General features: G+C 38.5%; 1 protein-coding gene across 1 annotated transcript in view; it reads left to right on the forward strand.

Annotated features, from left to right (window-relative positions):
• ppp1r21 (protein phosphatase 1, regulatory subunit 21) overlaps nt 1–19,665 on the forward strand; it is a 32,925-nt gene extending 13,260 nt beyond the window's left edge. The window contains exons 8-22 of the mRNA XM_055170640.2: nt 835–887; nt 1,899–2,048; nt 2,139–2,240; nt 3,808–3,896; nt 4,053–4,189; nt 4,257–4,349; nt 4,463–4,590; nt 4,668–4,814; nt 4,917–5,009; nt 11,315–11,536; nt 12,006–12,041; nt 12,127–12,243; nt 16,097–16,195; nt 16,312–16,440; nt 18,839–19,665. Of these exons, the coding sequence (XP_055026615.1) occupies nt 835–887; nt 1,899–2,048; nt 2,139–2,240; nt 3,808–3,896; nt 4,053–4,189; nt 4,257–4,349; nt 4,463–4,590; nt 4,668–4,814; nt 4,917–5,009; nt 11,315–11,536; nt 12,006–12,041; nt 12,127–12,243; nt 16,097–16,195; nt 16,312–16,440; nt 18,839–18,868 (1,625 nt within the window). The 3' untranslated portion in view covers nt 18,869–19,665. The remainder of the gene's footprint in view (nt 1–834; nt 888–1,898; nt 2,049–2,138; nt 2,241–3,807; nt 3,897–4,052; nt 4,190–4,256; nt 4,350–4,462; nt 4,591–4,667; nt 4,815–4,916; nt 5,010–11,314; nt 11,537–12,005; nt 12,042–12,126; nt 12,244–16,096; nt 16,196–16,311; nt 16,441–18,838) is intronic.
• The last annotated feature ends 150 nt before the right edge of the window (nt 19,666–19,815 follow it).

Raw genomic sequence — 19,815 nt, forward strand, 5'->3', positions numbered from 1 at the left:
TATATTAATGATTAATCGATAGTCGATCGTTAATTCTCCCGACGATCGACAAAGAAAACTTAATCGAATGCCCATCCCTAGTGCTAACATCTATTTGTGATGGTCAATTTTGATTTTGTGGCGGACTGAGAAATACATGAATGTATGGAAACCCTGCCGAACAATAATGCATACTTTGTTGCTTGCTCCCACTTTTTGTATGATGTCACAGCAGTAGGCAGCGCAAATATAACCACATGCCTATAATCCCTCCCATTCCGAAGATGTGCTAAACTCAATGAAAAAGCTCACCGAGCCAAAGTATAGTGAGCTGACTCAACCTGACCCATGGGGTACTATGCAATAGAAAAGCACCAATAGAGTCTTCAGTGTTGTGGGTTAAGGGGGTCGCACACAGGACTGTTCTAAAAAACTCGAACACGTTGCTTTCTATGAGTATACGCACACCAGCGCCTGTCCGCGCCGTCCAGCTACGACTCAGGAAATTGCTCAAATCCCTGTCGCGCCACAAGGGGGTCGAACACCGGCCGGGCAGCTCAGCGTTGTGTCATAGTTTAACATTAAATAACATCATATTTGTCACAAATCATTAATGATTAACATTGGCTGTTAACGTATATTTTGCATTTTGAAGTAGAAGCTATCTGACGAAGCTCGCGCTATTTAAAGTGCACTTCTGGTTTACAATACCTCGGCACTGAGTCTGCTACCTGTGATTATTAGTGACTCTTGGTCAATCTTGTCTCTTGGTGTCTAATTGTGTGTTAAATATTCTCTGTTTTTATGTGCTGTGTTTAAACCTGTTTTTAATTGTATGAATTGTCTTTTATAAAGAGTCGAGTGACTTCAACAGTCTGAATGTTCCCCTTCATAACAGAGGACATCAGGTGAGAGATTGATCATATTGTTTTTTATTGTAAACTTTGGTCTGGTCCTTTGTACATTGCCAGCAGAAAAGAGTACATTCCCTCTAAACATAAACCCATAATCAGACCATTTTTAAAGGAACAGTATGTAAGAAATTGATATCAATTAATCATAAAATGGCCCTGATATGTCACTCGACATTAAGAAATCCTTTTCATTTCAAATACTTATATCACTGACAACAGTGATCTGGCCAGGATGTTGTCATTTAAAAAGTGGAGTTGCAGCCCTCAACTGAAGTTTATGTTGTCATGTTGTGAATTGGCCACCAGTTGTGTGATTGCAGTACCAGTTTTAGCCACAAGTTTTGTTTTTGCAATACCAGTTTTGGCCACAATCCTACATACTGTTCCTTTAACTGATCAGAAAGATATACAGATGTTTCTGCCGCCTATTTTTTTATCGTCTGATTTTAAATATACCATATTGACAAAACCATTAAAAAAGACAAAATAACAAAAGAATGGTCTATAGTTAACTTTAGGGGGGATAAGGCAGTCAATGTTTTTTTTTTTGTTGAAAATAGAGGTCAGATTACAGACAATACACAAAAAAGTGTTCGTGATTTTGGTTTATTCACACTGCCAGTGGTTTTTATTTGGAAATCTGTGCATGCATTCACACATAATGATTGTGTAAAGACACGTGACGGGATGTCTACTGTGTTTGCAATCGTACACTTGGTGGATTTTTTCTGCAGAGTCTTAAGTTTGCTTTTAATCTGTGATTTTTCTCTTTTGAAACCACGTGCTGATCTCTGCTTTATTCTAGGTTGCCTACATTTTTGGTCTTGAATGTTGATCTGTAAATGTTAAGACAATGTTATGAGGTCCCCTTTACGGGAGCGATCCCAGAATAAATTATGGGATGTGTTTGCATTCATACAGAAGGCATGCTTGCAGTGGGATTTTTTGGGGTGAAAGGGGTTTATGATAGAAATGGCCTTAACATGCATGTCATGTTTTGTGCAGCTTAAAGCTCGTGATGTGGCGGCTCAGGCTCTGGGTTTTGTGCAGACTTTGGTTTCTTCCCTCCTCAACTTTCACTCTTACACTGAACAGAGGGTCCACATTTACCCGCTCGACTCATCCATTGAAGCCATCTCACCCATCAACCAGAAGGTGCAAACAAAGCATTATGATTTCTGCTTTCTCTTGATCTTAATGCTTTTGTATGAAATTAATGATCTAAGTTGTTCTGTGTCTCTGTAGTTCTCTCAATATCTGCACGAAAATGCATCATATCTGCGTCCGGTGGAGGAGGAGTTACTGCAGTTACATGAGAGCATTACAGAGGACACCATTACAGTGCTGGTAAGAGACATTACAGGGTGTATGAAGTATTGCAAAGACTAAAAAATGTCCCTGAAGTCAATCATTTTATCCCTTAAAACAGTGCTTCTCAAACTTTTACATCAAGAACCATTTCCGAAAATGACCAACATTAAAATACAGTAGTGTAGTATAGGGCTGCATGGTAAATCACATGTGTTTGTCATATGCGCATATCGTTGGTAAAGCTGGTTCCTTGATTAGTAATAAATCGCCATCAGCTGATTTCAGATGGAGCGGCATTTACTACAAAGAGCCGTAGTTCACTGACAATGGGGGCAATTTCGCATGAATTATTGCAGACGTATCGTGATATGGCCCAGCTTGTTAGTGAACTATGGCTTTGTGTAGTAAATGCTGCTCCATTTGAAAGCAGGTGATGGCAATTTACTACTAATCAAGGAACCAGCTTTACCAACAAGATGCGCATTTCTATCACATGCGATTTATCGTGCAGCCCTAGGCTGCGTCCGAAACCGCATACTGTACAGTAGGTACTGAATAAGATGAAGACGAATGGGATTCGGACGTACTACATCCGCCATGTTGCTACATCACGTGACCAAAGTCATCATCACGTCATGTCATTCCAGCGCGAAAACATCGCTAATATGCTCTTCTGCTAATATGACAGTTAACAGCAAAAGAGCGCTCACGCTTCAATATTTGATTGACAAGACAGCTGACTCGGTGGTTGCTTAGCAATATAAAAACCCGCGTTGCACTGCTCTTTTTTTTTTTAAAGGCAGTGTGTCGCGCCTTGTGTTTCCAAGCGTTTAAAGCGCGATTGGTGTGATTAGCCCCTAAACCTGCATATTTTCACTTCTAATGTTCTGTATTGTTATGTAGCTATTAATGATTTACTTTAATTATTGTTTACTTGCAAATGTTTTTGTGAATATAAGTGACAAGCGCTTGAACCGCGTACTCCTCGGGTGTGCCGAAAAAATGCTGTGTCAAGAATGAATGTTAAGTCAATGCAAAGACGCGATTAGGCATCCTGCGTACATGTTCCGCGCAAACTGAGCGTTGCCGCGGGAAACGCGCAAGTTGAAAAATCTGAACTTCGGTGGATTTCCGTGCCATGTTAACCAATCAGGATATTGCTGTAGTAGTGACGTGATTACAGGAAGCGAGCAGAGTCTCAGCGGAGTTGCAGAAGCCCCTCCCATAACACGAATTATCACGTGAATGTCTCAAATGACTAGAATTTCACCTGCGAATGAAGCGAGTAAACTCAAATGTTCTAGCGCCCAACTACACGCAAATAGCGCGTTTTTTGCCGCCTCTACCGTGGCTGGTGTGAATGCACCATTAGACCGAAGTCATATCAAAGGTTATTAAAGGGGAAACCTGCAACTCACACCGTCTCTTAGTCAGAGGATGAAAAAGGACATAATTTTTTTTTTATGTATGCTTTTGGGCAAAATGTTTATTACATTTGAACATGAAACGTATTATTATAAATACACTTCAGGGAACATAGTTGTGACTCGTTTGAAAACATTTACATATCACACATGAGATGACGCATGTTTTTTATGTAAAGGAAACAGTGGGAAAACTGCAGGACTTCTCCAAATCCTTCACATCCTACAGTCAGTTCCTGCAGAAGATTCTTCCCTATCAGCTCAGAAGGTTTGTTCATGTTTACCGTGTTTAAATGATGTAAAATCATGTGTGTGACGTGACAATATCAAATGTGTTTAAAACGTGTGGGTTGTGAAATTCGGACCATTGATAATTCACTTGCTGAATTAATATAGGAGAATGTGATTTTTGTGTTTTCTGCAGTCTAGAAGAAGAATGTGATGCTCCTCTCTGCACGCCAGCACTGATGTCAAAAAACCATGAGTTGCAGAATGACATAAAGAAACTGACAGCTGTCTTTGACAAACTCAAATCTTACATCAGCTTGTTAGCCCTCCCCAGTAGGTACCACATCACCTGTGTACAGCTGACCTTGTCTGAATGATTTATGACCGTTTTCTGTTGCAGGCGTTCGTTTGGATGCGATGTGTCAAAGCAGCACTAATGCAGTCTTCACGCAGATCAGCGCATGCCTACACAGCCTGCATGACATCACCAGAGGTAAGACACGATCAGTGCGCTGCATTTTTCTTCAAGATTACGCTGTGAATCTCTCAACCAACAGAAGAGCAGACTTTCTTCTCATGTTTCATTTCTTTCTCTCATGTGATCAGAGTTGTCCAAGCACTACAGTCAGAAGGTTTCTCTCGAGCAGGATCTGCCAAGTGTCACGCAAAAGTTTCGTACCACGAACGAGTGTTTACTCTCATCACTGGTGTCGCTCACAAACAGCTGCAGCAAGGTATTCGTACACAAAAACACACACACACAAACACACACACATCTCTGCTGTTTCTGATGGAATGTGATTTTGTGCAGATCACCACGTTCTTCAGCAACAACCTGGATTTCTTTGCGTCATGTCCTGGTTACAGTGCACGAGGTGGCAATGTGAACCCGCTGCGGGCAGACAGCATGATTGCTAACAAGAGACACGCTGCCAAATACATGAACACCATCAGAAAGGTCCAAATTATGAACACATGCTTATTTATTGTCCCTGGTTATGTCACGTTGAGTTTATTCAATTAGTTTGTTTTTATAATATTACTGTTGTTATGTTTTCAGGAAAGATCAGAGTCTGTACCATACAGAGAAGCTTTATCAAACCGACACATCCTTACGAGCTCTACAGAGAGCAGAGAGGGTCTTATGCAACAGGTATCCAATACATCATCTCTCTGTGTCTCCTTCAGTTTATAATGTGAATATTTGAAGAGTTTGGTTCCAAAACGCAATAAATCCATTTTGACAAATTTCGGTAAAAACGTGTTTTCTATACCAAGAAAGTGACAAGATGAAAACAACTATTTTCTGTTACAAACTTTCACATAGCATCTTTAGGTTATAAAAACATAAAAAATTCAAATCCATAACTTGATTTTCAAAGATTTATTATAAAAACGGATTATTTTTTCCACAAAATGCAATAAATCCATGACAAGTTTTTATTCAAAGCGCTATAAATCTATTGAATCAATCGCCTATATAAATGTGCATTCATCTTTGCCATGTTATATTCATTTAGTTGACTAGTTGTACACACTAATTAAAAATATAAACATTAATGTCATTAATCAAAACACTTACTTTGTGATATTAAGAAGTCATCTGTTAAACTTGACGTCGTCGCTTAACGTTTTTCAAAGCGATCAGCTGTAAAATGTTTTGGTCCTGATCGATTTTCGTTGACTTTGAGTAAAATTATGGAAAGTTTTTCATAAGATCCCCTGGGGTCAATGTGTTATCATGACAGTAACTTGATACTGTCGGCCCGGCCAAACAAGCACCGGTCTCCCGAGTTCCTCTGCGTAAATTATTAGATGTTGATGGCTTACGTTTCTTTCCCGTCACAGAAAAGTATCACAGGTTTATCAATGCTATCAAAGTATTATTTTGTTTTTGTTTGATTGGTGATCACGAAGTACATAGTAGATGAGGAAAACTAGGATTCCGTGTACTCAACGCGCTGCCATTCTTTGTTTACATTGCGTGAGGTGCGCTGTAATCTGTGGAGGAGTGGATTTATGGCATTCTGTAGAAAAGGGGGAGTGGCGTTTATTGCATTTTGGGAAAAAAGGGAGAAAAGATGACAGAATAACACTGCGGAAATTGGATTTTGCATAAAATTAAGAATTTACTTTATAATACTGACCTGATATAATACTGATTCTGGCAGTAACTCATTTTTTTCAAAAATGGCGTTTATTGCGTTTTGGAACCAAACTCTTCAAATAATGTCATCAGTGTTGAAGTATTGCTGAAGCATTAGTGTGATGAGGCTCAATAGATGTTTGTGTAAGATCAGATCTGGGGTTCAACCAATCACTCTGATTCTCTTTGAAAAGGGTCAATCAATGAAAATTGGCGAATGAAATGCAAATGAAATAAAAGGAAGGCCGTTATGCCCATTCTTTCAGATTTAGTGCTGAGAAGCCGATCTAAGATCAGTCGGTCAGTGGGAGGTCAGGGTTGTGGTTGGAGGGACACAGCGTCTCATTCCCTCCATCAGGGAACGAAAGTTACAGATGTAACCAAGACATTTTCTTTGATCACATTTATTTTCTCATCCTTTTGTATGTGTTTTGCATTGTTGTTTATTGAAAAAGTCAACCAGGCTTTTGTAAGAGTGCTGCGATCAGGATTTTTGCTGCCAATACCGATTACGATTTGTTGTCTTTGTGATCGGCTGACACTAATACAGATTCTTCAAGCTGATATTTGAGCTCTTTGATGACTGTAACTGTTAAAATTTTTTCTAGGTAAAGTAATACCACAAATGTTGCCTTTGTTATATTACTTGCAGTAATTAGGTATATTATTGTTTTAATAGAGAAAATTAGCTAGCTCAACAAATAATTCTTTTGCAAAGAAAAATTTTATATGCCTTTAAAAAGGTTTATGTCTGTTAAAAGTAAAAGAAAATTAAACACTTCACAGTCTTTACTGTATGAATTAAATATACACACATTCATATAAAGTATACCAGTTCTTTAGTCAAGAGCAGAGAGTGATTTTATTAAGAGATGAATTAGGTTACTGTAGCTTTAAGACGTAAGAGAGATCGCTCTGTTCACGTGCACTGATGACAGGCTGATGTGTGCACATGTCAGGTGTGTACGCAGACAAGTTTCAGAATCAAGAATCAGTTTAAACGGTCAAAACTTTAAAACGCATGCACATAATAAACTTTCGGCATAAGGATGCAATCTTCTGCGATAGATATGTGTTGTATATACGCTGTTTAATGGGGATGTGAAGACGCGTCGCATTGTTGACCGGAGTGCGTCCTCATACACATATCTCTGTAAAGGCAAAGAGAGAAATCCAAATCTGCACGTCGCACATAAGCGAAGGGTTATAAAAATGTTCTCTAACTGCAGCCGCATTGAGGAGTCCTTTGATGACAAAAGTGAACCAAAAGATTGGTTCATGAGATTAATTAATTAATGCCGTTATCGGCTGATACCGATCTTTGGCCGATCAATCGGAGCATCCCTAGAAAGAGATTTTATTGACTGTTTTCTATATGAAATACAACATAATGTCAAGAACATTTTGTGAAGATATAATCTGTAATAGCGACTAAACTCAGTCAGTGTGGCCAGCCAGTCTTATGCGGCTTTCACACAGGATGCAGGTAATTGTCACAGAGCTCAGCGCAAAAGTTAAACTATTTTAAACTTTGACCGTGGCGTCAGTGCAAGGTTTGCTCGACACAACAACAAACCGTCCTCGCGTGTAGCAAGCCATCGAAATGAATGGGTTTCATAGCGCACTTGGAGGATTTTTTTTGCACGGAATGATGTCAGTTTCAGGGTGGATAGTGAGGTTTCTCCTCATTAAAGGGGACATTCCATGAAAATCAGATTTTTTTTCCATGTTTAAGTGCTATAATTGGGTCCCCAGTGCTTCTACCAACCCAGAAAACATGAAAAATAGCAACCCTGTAACTTTGTTTTGGTAAGACTCTCTCTGCAAGCATGTGAATATATAGGTCATTTGGATTTCGCTCCCCACATGACGTATTAAGGGGCTCTTATTATAATGATACCGCCCCTTCAACTGCGCTATCCAACCATGAAGCGCCCTCACGAGTGCTAGAGACAGAGAGAAAGAATGATTGACAGCACAACGCGTTTGTATTCCCTCAAACACAAACAGTAGCCTACAATCTTATAACTTGTAGTTTTAAAGGTCTTTCTTAAGGTTGAAGTTGAGGATTAATTACGTTAGTGCAAGAGAGAGAGAGAGAGAGAGAGTGAGTGAGAGAGAGAGAGTGAGTGAACGAACGAACGAGAGAGAGGAAGCGACGTTCACTTTCATCAATACTATTCACTTTGTTGTTTAATATTTTTCTCTGAAGTTTATATGAATGAACACGAAGATTAATGCACTGCACGAGACAGAGAGAGAACAACGTGTATTCACTATCATACACAATAAGCATAAATATGTTGTTTAATGTTTCTCTCAAGTTTCAAATGAATACGAGGAGTTACAAGACAGAGAGTGAGAGACTGACAGAAACGCCAATGTGTTCAATCATACTCTACAGGGAGTGCAGAATTATTAGGCAAGTTGTATTTTTGAGGATTACTTTTGTTATTGTACAACTACAGTGCTCTTGGTCAATTAAAAATGTTAACAAAACCTAAAACCTGAACATTTATGTAGTAAAAGTGAAATTTTGGCTTGATTAAGAGAATATTTCTATGTACATCATTATTAGGCAACTTTTAATGTGCAGAATTATTAGGCAACTAAATGAAAAACAAAGATTTTGCCATCTCACTTGTTTTTTTTTCGCCTGTTAAAGTGAGAATAATAAACAAACTCTACATTTACAAAAAAAAATTAATAAAACAATAAAAAAAAAATGTATAGACTCAGTGTCCAATATAGCCACCCTTCTTTTCGATAACAGTCACAAGGCTTCCATTCACGGATTCGGTCAGTTTCTTGATCTGGTCTGAACCAACATTTTGTGCGGACGCGGCCGCAGCCTCCCAGACACTGTTCAGAGAGGTGTGCGGTTTGCCTTCACTGTGGATGTCCTGCTTGGGCGGGGATCAGGGGGTCTCAGTGGGGTTTGGGTCGGGTGAAGAGGGGGCCATGGCACTGGTTTTTCATCTCTGGGGCCTTTGCTGGCCAGCCATGCAGTGGAGTGCTTGTGGTGTATGTGATGGAGCGTTGTCTTGCAGAATAATCAGTCTTCTTGAAAGATGCAAACTTTTTCCTGTGCCACTGCTTGAAGAAAGTGTCTTCTACATTACAGGCAGGCAGGCACAGACAGGTATTATTAAACATGAGCTTGTTGGACCTTTTTGGGTTGAAAATGGAAATAAAAAACAACTCTCAGACCTACTGCCAATTTTTAGAGGACACTTTCTTCAAGCAGTGGTGCAGGAGGAAGTCTGCATCTTTCAAGAAGACTTTTTTATGCGGGACAACGCTTCAGCACATGCATCAAGGTGCTCGGCTGAGTGGCTGGCCGGTAAAGGCCTTAAAGGTGAAAAACTAATGACATGGCCCCTTCTTCGCCTGACTTGGACCCTATTGGGACCTTTTGATCCCTTCTTGAGCGGGACATTTGCAGTGGGGGTGGACGGTGCACCTCTCTGGGCGGTGTCTGGGAGGCTGTGGTTGCGTCTGCACAAAATGTTGGTTCAGATCAGATCAAGAAACTGACTGAATCCGTGAATGGAAGGCTTGTGACTGTTATTGAAAAGAAGGGTGGCTATATTGGTCACTGAGTATACATTTTTTTATTTTTTATTATTTTTTTTTGTAAATGTAGAGTTTGTTTATTATTCTCACTTTAACAGGTGAAAAAAAACAAGTGAGATGGTAAAATCTTTGTTTTTCATTTAGTTGCCTAATAATTCTGCACACTAATAGTTGCCTAATAATGATGTACATAGAAATATTCTCTTAATAAAGCCAAAATTTCACTTTTACTACTTAAATGTTCAGGTTTGAGGGTTTGTTAACATTGTGAATTGACCAAGAGCACTGTAGTTGTACAATAACAAAAGTAATCCTCAAAAATACAACTTGCCTAATAATTCTGCACTCCCTGTATAAACTTAAACATGTCATTTGATCTGTTTCTCTAAAGTTTAAGCATTAAACATGTTGTTTTATTACAGATCATTTAAATGTGCTCGTGTGGTTTGGTCAAAAAGTAAAATGAGTGTTTGTGGACGTGTATTTTATTTGTAACATGCTGAAAATCATTGTGCCTGTTTAAAACGTACTGGCAGCAGCATGAGAGCTAAAAGTCTATTTTTATTTCACAATGTTCCCCATCTGCTGATAAAACTTGTATTTAGTATGCATAAACAGATGATTGAACTGTTTAAACTTGTTCAAATATATAATGCTGAACATCGTTTACTAACTTCTTTCGTGAGAAAATCTCCCTCCTCTTGATGCTCTTCTCTACAGCCCGAGCACTTGAGACTCCGCCCACCTGAGCAGCTCATTTGGATTTAAAGGGATACACACAAAAACTGTGTATTTTTGCTCAGACCCATAACATGCCTATTTTAACATGCCACAATAAATTACCTATATGGTATTTTGAGCTAAAACTGCACATAATGTACTCTGGGGACATCAAAGATTTATTTAATATCTTAAAAACGTCTTGTGGAATGTCCCCTTTAATCAGGTTACCCACTGTAAGTCAAATGTCTTAAACTGACTTAAAAGCTGAATGTCCATGACCTATGTCTGGGATGTCGTGAGCTTGAATAAAATAGTTTACAACGTGAGTTTATAAGAATGTAGCTTAAATACGTGAAATTAATAAAAAGTCCAATAAACAGCTGATTAAATTCCAATCAGGGGAAGCTTGGACCCGGAAATGGTATTATGTCACAACTTAACAAGCGGATTACATTTTCATAAATAGAAACTAAAATTTAAAGCAACAAATAAAAATCCCTGATATCTAATGACTTGGACAGAAAAATATAAAATTCCCTGACCTTCTATGTCTGGAAAAGACGTTTTTAAAATTCCATGATATTCCAGATATTCCATGACCCGTGTGAACCCTGATGTTGATCTAAATTTAAAACCCTTGTGTCAAAGAGTTAAACAGTAACTTTTTGTTGAAATGACACGCATTTCCTCACTATGACAAGTCCCTTACGGTATTGTTTCTGCCTTTTGTTTACACAAGATGTGTTCCGTAAATGTTACGGCAATGTTACAAAGTCCCATTCACGGCAGCAATCCTAAAAAACAATTAAGCAATTATATGGCACTTCTCTGGGATTAATGTGATGTGTGAATAGGTTTTTATCTATCTGTTGGTTACTCTGTGTCTCTCTGTTGGTCTCTCTCTCTCTCTGTTTCTCTTTGACTGTTACTGTTTTTCCTCTGTTGATTTTTCTCCGTTTCTCAGTTTCTTTCTGTGAGCGCTCTCACGTGTTGGATGTGTGATCCCTCGCCAGGTTCTTCAGACTCAGGAGAAGATTTCCCGTCTGGAGCAGGAGAAAGAGCACTGGTTGCTGGAGGCTCAACTCGGGCAGGTGCGTCTGGAGAAGGAGAACCAGCGTATCGCTCAGCTGGAGGCTCAGGTCAGCGGTGTTGTTGGAGGTCATTCTCGCAGCAGCAGCGAAAGCTCTAAAGCTGGCCGTACAGAGAGTACAGAGCTTATCCAGGACACAAGTATGGTGAGTTTATCATCAAACTCCCCACCCACAGACTTATTTATCACTCGGAATCTAAAACCATAACACTTTGATTTTCAAATACATTTGTTGTATGTAGTTAAATATTTTTATTTTTAATATTGCTTATTGTCCAAACGGTATTAGAAAAGTTTTAGTTGCCCTTTAGTGCTGATGTTTAAATTGCAGCAGTGCTGATAAAAGTCGATGCATCTGAATAGCAGCTGTTATATGTGACGCAGTCTATAAAGTTTTTTTTTTTTACATAAATGCTGTAAATTTCATGATTGGATAAGATTAGGAAAATTGATGAGCAACAGTGTTGATAATATAAAGGGATTATAAGTGAGTTGGTGGTCTTGCCATATTTACTTCTTAGTGGTCATTGGCCATCAAATAAAAATATAATCTGCCAGTCTCATTATGACGTTATTAACTCTTTTATCTTTTGCTGATGTGTCTGCATTATCAGGTCGGCATGGTAACAATCACATCCTGCAGCGACATTGTACGTATTTATGTTTTCATTATGTCTTGAACTAATATTATGTACTTGTTTATACATCATATTCAGTCTTGTTTGTGTGCTGTAGGATGAAGATCAGGAATCTCGTGAACAACTGATCAAAACGCATTATCTGAGCCGTGTGTCCGAGCTGACCGCTCAACTCCAGATGTGTGACAGTAAAGCTGTCCACTTTCACTCTGAGGTCAGTCTGAACTCAAATGACACTACTATTTAATGATTAAAATGCTTTTTACTAAGTTGAAACTAGGGCTGCACGAAAAATCGCATGCAATACCACGCGCATCTCGTCAGTGATGCCGGTTCCTTGGTTAGTGGTGGGTCGCCATCGGCTGCTTTCGGATGGAGCGGCGGTTGCTACACAGAGTCGTAGTTCCCTGACAAGCTGGGCCATAATGCCGGCGATACATCCGTGATAATTATTGCGAAATTGACCCGATTGTCAGTGAACTACGGCTCTGTGTAGTAAATGCCGCGCCATCTGAAAGCACCTGATGGTGATTTACTACTATTCAAGGAACCAGCATTACTGATGAGATGCGCTTGACAATCACATGCGATTTATCGTGCAGTAGGGCTGTAACGATTTATCGTGCAAATGCGCGTTTTCTCAATGAATGAATTACGGTGAAATGCTGCCACATCCAAAAGCCAGAGGGCACTCTTGTGCAGAAACTCCAATTGTGCCACAGAAGTAGCATTGCAAACGCTATTCCAGAAAATGTCTGCAGGAATATTTATATCGCCGTTCTTCAGATTGTTTCAGGTATTTTCATGATAATAAAGAATATTTTGAATGATTTTGTTTAACGAGTGTTGCTTTTTTAAATGCACGTTATAAATGAGTCCGACTCATAATGATTTTAGATTGATAAGGACTTCTTACTGACCAAAACGCCATAGTACACGCACAAGCTGTGCATAAAACACAGAATCGCGGTGCAGAATCGATGTTAGCTCTTTCGCCGCCCTTGACGAGATATCTCGTCAATTAAGAGAAAACGCTTCCCCGCCAATGACGAGATTTTCTGTCTTTCCGCAATACCGCTATTATCCACCAGGTGGAGCACTTCCGCAACTTATACAACCCGGAAGTAGTGCCTCACGTGAAAGAGAAAGAACTCTGTGTATGTTTTAAAGATCGCTCTGCATCTGATCTCCACCAAAAGTCCCTCACAAAAACGGAATCATCTCAGCTTTTTGCCAAAACTGGCTGATCTTGAAGAAACCTACCCACGTTTGAGAGGTGATTACAAGAGAACTACTGAAGGTAGGATGAAACGGGTTTTTTGTTTGAAAGCAGAGGGTCTGTTCTTTCATCTGATATATTGTTTGTTTATATATTTAAAGAAGAACATTTTCTGGAAGGCATTAAACTTTTGTGAAAATCATGAAAAATGCTGCCGCTGGCTGGCAACTTTTTTTAAAAATGCTGGCGGGGAAAGAGTTAGACAGGTCTTTTTAATGGGACACGTGATATATCAATACAGCCCTATCGTGCAGCCCTAGTTGAAACAGAATTATAATAGCCTGGTTTCAGGCAAAGTCTAAGCCTGGTCCCAGACTTTAATGCATGGCTTAAATGAAAACAACTTGACGTGACGTGTGTTCGCTGGGTTTAACATAGTTTACTCAATGGTTAAAAGCAGTATGAGGTGCGCTATGTTGAGTTAAGTTTGACTGTCTCAACCAGTAAAGAAGTATCACCCGAAAGTTTTTTTTCTGTTTTTGAAAGCAGTTGTCTAAAGCAACATATACACTCATGACTGACTTGTTGTGGCTTGTAGCAGAGAATCTTACAAACATTAGCACTAGCAGCATTGAAACGCAGTATTATTGCATGCAATTTATAGATTAAGGTGTGTTAGTGTCTCCGACAGTGGTGACATTGATGTGTTATTTCACAAACTATCAGCTCCCACTTCAGAAATAAATCTGTATCCCATCTACTCGATTCCCTAAAATCATGTTACAATAATGAACTTAAATTTAAATGCACCACCCCAGCTAATATGAACTAAGTACCATATGGACAATTGGGTCCATTTTGGAGGCATTTAATGCCAAATGGTCCATTTGCATTTTGGGGTCAGAAATTACTGGGGGCTATGGGCAAAAAAGCCAAGATACATTTTGCTGTGGTTTTGCCATTACAGCCAATCACAGTCATGTCTGTTGAATGCATAAATTAGTGATGTTTAAATGAGTCAGCGGTACAGACAAGCCACGCGCTCAGTGAGTTTATTATAAAGAACAGCATGCAGATGCATTGTTGTGTAATCACAGGAGGTTCTCAGAGATTGCCAAGTGTTTTTCTGTGCTCTTTGGTTGATTTCTGTTTATATTTCCAGTTTGAATAACTTTTTAATATAGCATAAAAAAGCAATATATTAATTAGGGCTGCAATTAACAATTATTTTGATAATCAATTTATCGGCTGATTATTTTTTTCTGATAAATGGATAAAATGCTAAACATGTATTTAATTATATTTTTTCATTTATTATAACTAAATAAAACTACAAATCAGGGTATTCATGTGTAGAGGACGGTGTACACAAAGGCCACACATTAAGTTTTACTAATATAATTCCTCATTTTGACATCTTGATCCTTAAATAAAAAATTGTACATTTTTTAAGTACCGTAGGAAAAATAGGAAATTTTGCCACAGATTAATAAACTTTTTTTGATCTTTAACTTTAGAGTATTACCATTATTCATTATTATTAACAAAATAAATGAGCCAGACGACATGACAGCGATATAACTGTGTTGTAACAGAAATAAACAAAAACCCTTATTCTTTCTCCATACTTTTAAACGGATGCTTAGTTTGTGGTTCGTTGCTATTTTTATAAAACGCAACAAGAAGAAAACAAAGGTAAGCCCACATATTCTCATAATTTTATTCTCATAATTTTCTATTGCATAGTACCCCACAAGTTGGGATGGGTCAGCTTACTTTTGGGGACTTTTCCACTGGGTACAGTACTTAGTACCCAATCCTTTTTTTAGTACCACCTCTGTTGGGGTTCCAAGCGATCTGAGCTGATACTAAAACGTGAGGTAAAAACACTGTAGATCACTGATTAGTCTGAGAGAATCGTCACTACCAGCGTCATGCTAAGCAAGATTAGCTTTACCTTCGTGCTTGTGCTGTCTCGAGCAAACCTGTTGTCATCTCTGTGCTTTGTTGTAAGTTCCCAAATTCCCTTATAGCTGTGAAAACATCCACAGGCTGAGAATCAGGAACGCAGTAGCAGTGTTTTCCTTGCAGTTTGTGGTGGCACATCCGCGACATGCACGTATGCACTATTTTTGCGTGGGAATGGAATTTGTGGGGAAATGGAAAAGTGCCATAATATAGCTCTGTCATTCTTTGGTCTAGAAGACTGATCTTGGTCTTTTTTTCTAGTTTTTTACTGAAGTGTCTGGAGTTGTGAATATTAAAGAAAAAAATATTAATATCAGTTTACATTTATTTTATAATAAATAAAATTAATGCAATAAGGTATATATTTTATATTTAAAAACAATAAAAATAAAAAAAATGCCCAAAAAGCTAAACACCTGAAGCCATAAGTCTCAACTAGTTGTTTTTTGTGACACTTTTAGTGGTTTTACCAAGGACAATTGTCAACCATTTGTTACATACTATTTTTAAATTAATAAATTACTTTTAATGCATTATTATTACTGCAAAACGGTTATGAAGTATCTTAGTGCTGTCCAATGATGTATAGTTTAAGATTTTTGAAGATTTATAACAGTAAATACATGCAAAACGTTGATGAAATATGAAAACTAGACACTTAGAAAAAAACTTTAAAAAAGTTCAGTATCCTTTGAAATGCTGATCTCTAGTGAATTTGCAGGCTTGTTGAGAGAGTCTGTGTTACCGGTGCTACACGGTTGTCAACCTCTCACCGATTACATCATTTGCTGTCCGTGGCGAAATTTTTCTCACCGTCTTATCCCTGCAGTGTAGTTCTTTATCATTTTTCATGAAATATGTTGTCCTCTGTTTTTTTCAGTGCCGAGCTGTAGCCAAACGTCTTGCCATTGCAGAAAATTCTCGCGAGGCTTTGACAGAGGAACTGAAGCTCGCCAATCAAAACATCACTCGCTTACAGGTACTTCAGGAGGTGCTCTACTAAACATGCTCATCCTTGTTCTTTTATATATATACTTCCATTTGTTGCTGCTGTAAAACTGTATGTTGAAGTTGTGCTTATGGTTTGCTGTACAGGATGAGCTCAGCACCACGAAGAAAAGCTATGAAGATCAACTGAGCATGATGAGCGACCATCTGTGCAGTATGAATGACACGCTCAGCAAACAGAGAGAAGAGATCGACACGCTCAAACTCACATCTAAGGTTGGTCGCCCACCACACAGACCTCTTTCCTCCTCCTGTCACCTTTCGAATAGTCAATGACTGCCAACAGGTTTTTGTGATGGTTGGGGTTAGGGACTGGGGTAGAATATACAGTTTGTACAGTCGCGCCATGAATCTAAAAACAGAACACATTGTTTTCTATGAATGTACGCACACCGGCAGCGCCTGGCGGCATCTGTCCACTGTGACTCTGGAAACTGCTTAAATCCATATCAGAGCGCCACTCACATAGTTTAACATTAAATAACATCATATTTGTCCCAAATCGTTAGCGATTAACATTGGCTGCAAACGCATATTTTGCATTTTTCAAGTAGAAGCTATCTGACTTAGCTCGCACTATTTAATATGCACTTCCGGTGTATGATGCCTTTGAGTTGTCCTGGACGCGACATGGCGTTGCGCTTCTCGTCCTGTGTGCGACCCCCTTTAGAAAGAAGCCTGTTATATAGTCCCTTAATTTTTTATGGTAAAATGGGAACTAAGGACTTTGTAGCAACGCATAGCAGAACTTAAAGGAATAGTCTACTAATTTTCAATATTAAACTATGTTATTACCTTAACTAAGAATTGTTGATGCATCCCTCTATCGTCTGTGTGCGTGCACGTAGGCGCTGGAGCGCGCTGCGACCCTTCGATAGCATTCAGCTTAGCCCCATTCATTCAATGGTACCATTTAGAGATAAAGTTAGAAGTGACCAAACACATCAACGTTTTCCTATTTAAGACGAGTAGTTATATGAGCAAGTTTGGTGGTACAAAATAAAACTTAGCGCATCTCTAAGCGGATTTAAAAGAGTAACTATATTTTATGGCGCAACAGCACCCCTGGGAGCACCCCGACTCGGCGCAGTAACACCCTCCCTCTCCCATTATGAGAGTGAGAAGGGGAGCGGACTTTTCAGGCGAGTCGAAGCACTCCCAAAAGTGCTATTACGCCATAAAATATAGTTCCTCTTTTAAATCCGCTTAGAAAAGCGCTACGTTTTATTTTGTACCACCAAACTTGCTCGTATAACTACTCGTCTTAAATAGGAAAAATGTTGATGTATTTGGTCACTTCTAACTTTATCTCTGAATGGTACCATTGAATGAATGGGGCTAAGCTAAATGCTATCGAAGCGTCGCAGCGCGCTCCAGCGCTTACGTGCACGCACACAGATGATAGAGGGATGTATCAACAATTCTTAGTTAAGGTAATAACATATTTTAATATTGAAAATGAGTAGACTATTCCTTTAAGGAAATACTTTTAAGTATTAAATAATAGTAAAAAATATAGACATATGTTATGTCCCAATTCGCCTACTTATACTACGACCTAAAAGTATGTACTGTTTTTGTAAGGAAAATGTACATACTTTTGAGTGTGTAGCAAAAGAGTATGCACGTTCTGGGACATACTTCGATGACGTGTCATGCAACATGAACGAAAACGCGTTTGCCTAGTTACGCACACCACGACTGTTAACAATATTTCATTCATTCATTATAACTAATGTCCAATATAATCTTATTTACAATTCCCATCTTTTTTCTCATCGTTTTTTTTTCACAATACATCACTTTCAGATAACCGAAAATGGGTAGAGGCGGGACGTGGGTTGAGCTGAGGTGGCTGGTTGCTGAAACCACGCCCACCTAGCTCGACTGTAGTGACAGCAGTGGCTGTTGATCCGTCACTCAAGTGGCCACGCCCTTAATTATGCAGAACTTTAAGGCTTAGTATAATTGAAACAGATTAGTTACAAAAATTTCACCTCCCTCACAGTTGTCATGAAGACACTTTCTATATCAGGTTGTAAACATATTTTCCGCTGTAAAGTTGGCCGTTGTAAAATCGGTGAATACTTATTGACAGCCTTATGTTTTCTTAAGTGAATTTCATCAACAAATTTGACGTTGTACATGCCAGGATGGATGTGAGGTTGTATATTCAAACTTTGTGTATAACATGAAACTTGGTATAGGTCATAACAGAAGCAAGACTTGAAGGTGCATGCACGGTTTTGTTACAATGACACCTAGTGGCCTTGAGATATGAGAAAATGCTTATTCTTGCTTACATATTTAGAAAACTTAATCCTAAAATCATGAGGGTTTTTTTGTATAGTGCTTTTCCAAACTCACTTTTGGCTATTTGTGTCCGCACTTGACCCTGTAATTGCTGCTATATTTATATAATATATATATATTTATATATTAATATATATTTATGCTGTTTTTCTGCTTTTAAATATTGAAATGTTTTGCTTTTATATGGGGATTGGTTGTAAGCTCTGATTTTACTTGAGTGTAATATGAAAGATTATAAATGATGAGTAAGCCCTTCTGTTTCAGAAATCTAAACTCTTTTTTTTCTGTGTGACTCTTTCAGGGAAACTCAAAGAAGAACAAAGGCCGATAGTAGAACAGAGATCTCACAGATTCTTTTACCATCATGGATTAAACATGCCTGGATTTCACCTTTTCATCTGTGGCACATGACTGCAAGAGGAAAAGAGTTTAGTGTGTGTGTGCGCGTGTGCGCGCCTTCCTGTGTGTGCATGTGTCACTGTAACACAATATGTGATAGCAGTTTGTATAAGTGATTGTGTTTTCAAGCTCGTTCTGACCGATTGAGTGTTTGTGTCTTCATGTGTGAGTGGGATGTTGAAATTCCAGCATTTGTGTAGTTTTTAACACAAACACACAGTGGCTGTTAGAAAAACCACAGACACGCACGCACGCACATACACACACTTGGATTTAAAGCATGCAGAGAAGAGTTACTCAGTGGCATTGATTTACACTTATATCTAGTGTGTAAGATGAATAAAAACTCTTTATCAGACCTGATGCACTTCATGGGTTCCCCCCAGGTCCTAAATATTTTTCTGGTTGAAATAGATCAGTGTTGTCCAGCAGTCTATGATATAATAGAGCAGATCTCCATATTATTAAAGGAAATATATTACCAAAACTACTATCTTAATTCAACTCTTATATGATCAAATTATTTAACATCCATGGTAGTTTATTCAAAACTATCATGAGTGTACAAATATTATCTGATCTTGGTCTGTTTTCTTTCTCATTAAATGCATTCACATCGGTTTACCATCACAAAGTAATAAATACAATTAAAATAAAGGTGTAATCAAAGATGTGTTGTTTTCAGACTGATTTCATTCATTCATTAAAGATGCGCAAACCTTGAAAGTTGATGGTAGTTCTGGTCTTTATTTCTTTCATACTGTTTGCATTTAGCAAATGTATTTATCCAAAGTAAAGAAAACAACAAATCCATTCATACTAATGAGGTAATAATATGAGAAGTGCTAAGATGTCATTTTATTTATACTGCACTTTAGC

Source organism: Misgurnus anguillicaudatus, chromosome 11, assembly GCF_027580225.2.
Source record: "Misgurnus anguillicaudatus chromosome 11, ASM2758022v2, whole genome shotgun sequence".
NCBI lineage: Eukaryota > Metazoa > Chordata > Actinopteri > Cypriniformes > Cobitidae > Misgurnus > Misgurnus anguillicaudatus.